Source organism: Myotis lucifugus, unplaced genomic scaffold (genome assembly GCF_000147115.1).
Source record: "Myotis lucifugus unplaced genomic scaffold, Myoluc2.0 scaffold_48, whole genome shotgun sequence".
Taxonomy (NCBI): domain Eukaryota; kingdom Metazoa; phylum Chordata; class Mammalia; order Chiroptera; family Vespertilionidae; genus Myotis; species Myotis lucifugus.
In genome coordinates this window covers 4743043-4750335 of record NW_005871096.1, presented here as the reverse complement: position 1 = coordinate 4750335, position 7293 = coordinate 4743043, and the positions used below count along the sequence as shown (strand labels likewise).

At 35.5% G+C, this 7293-nt stretch overlaps 1 protein-coding gene across 1 annotated transcript in view; it reads left to right on the top strand.

Moving 5' to 3' along the window:
* The window catches only part of N4BP2 (NEDD4 binding protein 2), a 76206-nt gene that overhangs the window by 14668 nt on the left and 54245 nt on the right, over positions 1-7293 (top strand). Inside the window, exons 4-5 of the mRNA XM_023753633.1 lie at positions 4135-4471; positions 5567-5608. Coding sequence (XP_023609401.1) covers positions 4135-4471; positions 5567-5608 — 379 coding nt within the window. The remainder of the gene's footprint in view (positions 1-4134; positions 4472-5566; positions 5609-7293) is intronic.

Here is a 7293-nt window from a genome sequence, read left to right as displayed (position 1 = left end):
AGAGAGAAACATCAGTGTTGAGAAAGAATCATTGATTGGTTGCCTCCTGCACGCCCCCCACTGGGGATCGAGCCTACAGCCCAGCCATGTGCCCTTGACCAGAATCGAACATGGGTCCCTTCAGTTCACAGGCCGACGCTCTATCCACTGAGCCAAACCGGCCAGGGCCCTTATTAGTTTTTTAAAATTTTTATGATTTAGTTTCTGTAAAGGATTCCTTAGATGTCTGTAGGGTCTGTAGTAATATCTCTTGTTTTATTCCTGATATTCGTAATTTGTGTTGTTACTCTTTTTTTTTCTTTTTCAGTTTTGCCTAGAGATTTGTCAATTTTACTGTTTTCAAAGAACCATCAATTTATTTCATTGATCTTTTTTTTTTTTTTACTTTTGTTTTCAATTTCATTTATTTCTGCTTTTAGCTTTATTATTCCCTTTCTTCTACTGGATTTGGGTTTATTTTGTTCTTTTTCTAGGTTCTTGGGGGTGGGGGTTGATTATTGATTTGAGACTTTTCCTCTTTTCTAATGTATGCATTCAGTGCTGTAAATTTCTGTCATTGTTGTTTTAGCTGTGTCTACAAATTTTGATATGATGTATTTTTATTTCCATTTATTTCATTATATTTTAAAATTTTCCTTGTGACTTCCTATTTGACTTATGGATTATTTAGTATGTTGCTTAGGTTCCAAGTGTTTAGAGATTTTCTTGTTACCTTCTGTTATTTCTAATTTGATTTTGTTGTGGTCAGAGAACATACTTTGCATTTCAGGTCTCTTAAATTTTTTGAGTTTTTTTAAAATTTATTTTTAAAATATATTTTATTGATTTTTCACAGAGAGGAAGGGAGAGGGATAGAGAGTTAGAAACATTGATCAGCTGCCTCCTGCACGCCCCCTACTGGGGATGTGCCAGCAACCAAGGTACATGCCCTTGACCAGAATCGAACCTGGGACCCTTCAGTCCGCAGGCCGATGCTCTATCCACTGAGCCAAACCAGTTAGGGCATTGAGTTTTTTTTTAATAGTCTAACACAGTGGTCGGCAAACTCTTTAGTCAACAGAGCCAAATATCAACAGTAAAACGATTGAAATTTCTTTTGAGAGCCAAATTTTTTAAACTTAAACTATATGTGTAGGTACATTGTTATTAACTTAATTAGGGTAGTCCTAAGCTGGCCTTTGCTAAAGACGTCCTCAATCTGATTGAGGTACATTCGCTGAGGTCGACCCCGTCCAACTCTCCCATCCACACTCGTCTTGTATACATACTAGTTTCATCTATCTCTTTTCGTTCATCCTCTCTATATGTCCAAACCATCTCAACATACCTTTCTGAATCCTTGACACTACATCTTCTTTCATTCCACAACGTTCCCTAAAATTAACTTAATAAACTTTACTTAAAGTTTTAAGTCTTAGTTAAACTATAGGTACGTTGAATAAAACTTGATATCATATTTAATAACGATATTAGTCAGGTTTGTATGTTATTGCCCGCTCGTGGTATTTTGTGGAAGAGCCACACTCAAGGGGCCAAAGGGCCGCATGTGGCTCGCGAGCCGCGGTTTGCCGACCACTGGTCTAACATATGGTCTATATATTATATGTTCTTTGGGCACTTGAAAAGAATGTATGTTCTCCTGTTATTGGGTGGTGTGTTCTGTAAATGTTGATTAGATCATTGTAAGGGTATTATTGAATTCTATATCCTTACAGATCTTCTGTCTAGTTATTCTATAAATTGTTGAGAGAGGTGTATTGGAGTCTCTTAACTATAATCGTGAATTTGTCTATTTTTTTCAATTCTGTCAGTTTTTGCTTCACTTCTTTAGTGGCTTCGTTTGGTGCATACACATTTAGGGTTGCTATATCTTTTTGGTGGACGTATTTTTTAATGTACATTTTTAATGTACTTCTGTGGTAATTTTCTTTGCTTAAAATTCTACTCTATCTGGTATTAATATATAAAAAATGTAATTTTAATTTAAATAGGCACATGTTGCTGGTGGCTGCCATAATAACAGTGCAGTTCTGGAAAATGGAGAGAGCTATGACACAATACATTTAATTAAAAGCTAAAATTTGTTGTATTTTAGAAAGTGTTAAGAGAGTGTGAGGTATTATTTTATTTTTATTATTATTTTTTAATCTTCACTTGAGAACATGGTAAGAGAGAGTGAGAGAGAGAGAGAGATTGAGAGAGAGAGAAACATTAATGTGAGAGAAGCATCCATTAGTTACTTTCCATATGTGCCCCAAATGGGGTTTGAACCTGCAACCCAAGTATGTGCCCTGACTGCAAATCGAACTGGCACAGGATAACACTCAAGCAACTGAGCCACTCTAGCTGGGCTATGATTTTATTTTATTTATTTATTATTATTTAAAAAAATATCTTTTTATTGATATCACAGAGAGGAAGGGAGAGGGAGAGAGGCATAGAAGCAGCAGTGATGAGAGAGAATCATTGATGGGCTGCCTTCTGCATGCCCCTTACTGGGGATCGAGCTTGCAACCCAGGCATGTGCCCTGACCGGGAATTGAACCATGACCACCTGGTTCATAGGTAGGTTGATACTCAACCACTGAATCACACTGGCCAGGCTGGACTATGATTTTAAATTGGGTAATCAAGAAGAAATTACTGAATGTGACACTTGAACAAAGATTTGAAGGAGTAAGAAAGCAATGCAAATACTTTGGGGAAGAGTATATGTAAGGCCAGCAGGGAGGTAGGCCATTGTAAAAAATGTTAGTTTTTACTCTGAGTGACATGGAGAACCACTTGAAGATTTAGAGCAGACCCTGATTCATTCTGATTTATGTTGTATGAAGATCATTCTCTTGGTAAGTTGAAAATAAACTATAGGAGTCAAGGGTTGGAAGCCGGGCGACCATTTAAGAGACCAAGAGTATAGGTGATGGTAGCCAACTAAATGGTTAGAGCGGATTTTCGGGATAATATTAGACATTTAGTTTTAGATATATTAAGTTTGAAATGTTTATTAGGCAGAGAAAGCAAGTAGACTGCCTGGACTTCTCTAGATATATGAGTCCCTGTCCTTACAGAGCTTATACTTTACTGGAATATGGGTAGTAAATACAATAAATACGTAAAATGAATAAAATAATATACTATGTTAGAAGATAATTAAGTCTTATAGGGAAGAAGGATTAAGTGGTGTTAGGGGACTGACTTCCTGAGAAGGTAACATTTAAGTAATGATAGGAAGGCAGTGAAGAGATACTACATGTGAGAATAGTAATTCAGATAGAGGAACCAAGATGTAAAGGCTCCCAGGTGGGAGCATGGCTAGTGTGTTTGAAGAAGAGCAATGAGGGGAAGTGTGGCCGGAGTGACATGAGCGGTGAAAAAAGGATTAGGGATGACATCATTGAAGTAACAAGTGTCTGGGACATAGGTCATTTTAAGGGCTCTGGCTTTTACCCTGATGGAGATAGGAAGCTAGTGGATAGTTTAGCAGAAGAGAGGCATGATCCTACCCTACAGTTTAATCAAGTCACTCTTGATTGCTGTGCTGCAAGGGTGGAAGCAGGAAGACTGATGAGACTGTTACAGTAATCTAGGCAAGAGACTGTGGTAGCAGTGGAGATGGTGAGGAATGATCATATTCTGGATACGTTTTAAGGGTTGTACTAACAAAATTGGCTTATTGATTGGATGTGGGATGAGCGGAGTCAAGAGCTATTCCAAGATTTTTGACCTGAGCAGTTGGAAGGATAGAGTTGCATTGAGATGGGAAAGTCTGGGAAGAGCAGGTTTGAAGGAGATGATCAGTAGCTTAGTTTTGGATATGTTAAGTTTGTGATCCTAGTAGACCTCCAAATGTGGGTGTTCAGTATTGTTTTATGGTTTTTCTTAATAGAAATAATGACATTAAAACAGTGTATTCACTGTTCTGAAAATGTTATATTTGTTAAGATCTTAATTTTTAACATGTTCAATCCTGGGAAAACTTGAATATTTTGGAGAGGGAGAAATTGTTTGACTGCTTTTTGGCTTTGCTCCCAGAGATGATAGTACTTTCTTAGAGTTAAATAAGATGTTATTCCAATATTAGAAATGGAAATATAACTATATAGTCTGAGTGTTTCTACTTGCTTTCTATTTTAGGTCCTATTACTGCTGGATTGTGCAAGATATTTAACCCTGTTTTCTTTGAGGTATGACTTAAATATAAACATCTTACATAATAAAGGGAATATTTTAGTTTTGGAAGTCAGAATGCCAAGGAGAAGGAAAAATCTTGGGGGAAATCCTTTTCGGAAGACTGCAAACTTTAAGGAAGTTGTCGTATCCAGTGTTGCTAGTCATGAGGAGCCAACTACTCTTCCTACCATGTGTGAAACAAAAGTTGATCAGGAAGAACTCTTCATCAATATCTCAGAGATGTTTTCTGAACTGGATCCTGATGTAGTGTATTTGATGCTTTCTGAATGTGATTTCAAAGGTGAGAAAAAGTTTAGTTTGAACCCTTTGTATCCTATAAGAAGACTTCATGTACTATGCAATGACCGTAGTAATATAAAAAAATGACTGTCTTATTTCTATTTTGTTTATCACTTATTGAGCATCTACTGGGTGAAAGGTTCTAAGTTTGGTATACTGAGGGATGTGAAGAATAAAGCATAGTTTCTGCTTCCAAGAAATGTACAGTTCTTGATGTAAGATGTATGTATAGATATCATAGTCTATGTTTATTTACTTTTTTACCTCCCTGCTAGACCAGGTTGGCACTATTGAAATTTTGGACTGGATAATTCTTTCCTGTGAGTGGCTTTCTTTGCATTGTAGGATAATTCAGCAGCATCCCTGGCCTGTACCCACTAGATGCCAGTAACACCTCCTCCCCCATTCCCAGTTGTGACAATTAAAAATGCCTCCATATATTGTCATTGTTCCCTAGGTGTCAGAATCATCCCAATTGAGAATCACTGTCCTAGAATGTAAGCTCCATAAAGACAGATTTTAAAAACTGTTTTGTTTACTGCTATATCCCCAGCCCCTAAAATAGCAAATGATCATGGTAGGACCTCAGTAAATATTTATTGAGTGAAAAGGTAACTATAATTATGAAAATGAGAGCTGATAAGGGTTGAGCTAGTAGAGTAGTGTAGTTTCAAATCTGGCTTTGGAATCAAGAAACCTGGGTTGGATTTCCAGCTCTGCCACTAAATCTCTATGGGTCTCAGTTTTCTTATCTGTTAACGAGAAAAATAATAGTATGCACCTCATATTACTTATTTGGTCAGGATCAAGGTGTGTGTGTGTGTGTGTGTGTGTGTTGGTAAAACCTTTAGTATAGTAAGTTATTAATGACTTGTAATAAATTATTTGAAAGTATGTTTGCTTCAGAGGGGAAAGTCTCCAAGTTGACTGGATGAGTACATTACATGTTGATTCTTAGTATTGCAGTTGACCATGCTTAGTAGAAGAACATTATTCTATATTTGGGAAGTTTTGGTAATGCGTGATAAACTTCCATTTTTATTCATTACATGGTCTGTGATGTGAGCATATCTATCCTGTTATGATATATATGCAGAAAACCAGTTTTCAGCAGTCCACATGATGCCCAGAAATCATGGTGTGTAGAATTTTGTAAGAGTGACTTTAATATTTATTTCCTGATTTTGATGTCTTTAAGATTTATTTGTTGCACATAAACTAACATAGCAATGAGGAATTAGAAGAAAAATATATTACCCTCAATCCTAACAAAAACATATTTCTCTTTTCTAGGATCTTTTCTACACTTTGTTCATAAATACTGATATTTTGAATAGTTTAAATAGTAGCACTGATGAAATTGTATATTATGCTTTTTAAATTTAAACTAACATAAGCATTTTTTTCAGTGTTGCTGGAATCTAAATTTATTTTGATCAGCTTTCTAATAGTCCACTGAGTTGTTGTGCTTTAAGTTATTTAATTATATTTAAGTTTTTCATGAATAATTAATATTTCAGAGACCATCTTGGTACAAATTGCTTTTTCTTTCTTTTGGCTTTTTTCTTAGTCCCAGAGTTTTATTTCTATGTCATGGGTAAGAACAGTTTTCAACTCTTGGAAACACTGCTACATTGCCTACCAAGGAGGTGTGCCAGTTTGTAATATCACAAGCACTGTATAATTATATTGATTTCACCATAGCCTTTTCAGAATTGCGTACTATTATTTTAATAGGAATAAAATTACTTTTCTCAATTAGTGTTTTTTCTGTTTTTATTTTTTTAAGTAAAGAGGAATGTTGGACATTTTGTATATAAATTGTTCATCAATTCTTGTGTGAATTGTTTATGTGTTTTTGTTTCTTTACCATTGTTTTAATTTTTTTCAACAGTCTGTGTGAGGAACTTTTCATTTGTGTGATCTGTATCTTGACCTTTTATTTAATACTGCTTTTCCTTTTATACACATTACTTTTTTTTGTTCATCTTTTCTTTTGTGGTTTTTCTATCACGTATATTTTCTTTCATAGAAATACTGCTTGTATTTTCTTTCATTTTTTAAACTTCTTTTTTCTTTGTCTAGGGCTTCTAGCTTTGGTAGTAGTATTGTTGTAATCTCCTAACTGGTCTCTGTGAGGCTTGTCCCCTCCAATCCATCTTTGTTTTTCTTCTTAAGGGAACATTAATTGGGTGCTTACTAGGTGCCAGTCCTTGTGCACAGCAATTTTTCATGGATTATCTCATTTAATCCTCACAGCAACCCTATGAGGTAGGTACTTTTATTATCCCCATGTCACAAATGAGAAAATCAGGCTCAGGGAAGTTAAGCAACATATTCAGTGTCATAGGCAGCAAGTAGGGATTTAAATGCTGGTGTTCTGACTCCAGACTAGAGCTGTTACCTACCATGCTGGGTTGTTTCCATATTTATCTTCCTTAAAAGAACAAAAGATAAAATCTCAAATTTCAAATGCTTAATTCTAATGGCTCCCTGTTTGTGTTCTATCAGAAAGAGCTCATCATTGGAGTCAGATTTACCAGTCATGAGTCTGTCACTTATTATCTGTGTGACTTGGGCCAAGTTAATGTACTTTTTGAACTTCATTTTCTTTTATCTATTTGCTAAGAATACTATACCTCATAGTTTTATTTGAGGATTCAGTGAGGTGATAAATATAAAACTTCTAGCACAAATGCTATGATAGGTCATTTTCCTTCCAGTTCCCTTAGAAATAAAATTGATATTTCTTACTATGACATACAGGACACCTGAGCTCCTTTTCCAGTTTTATCTCCTTCTCTTATCCACTATACTATTGTG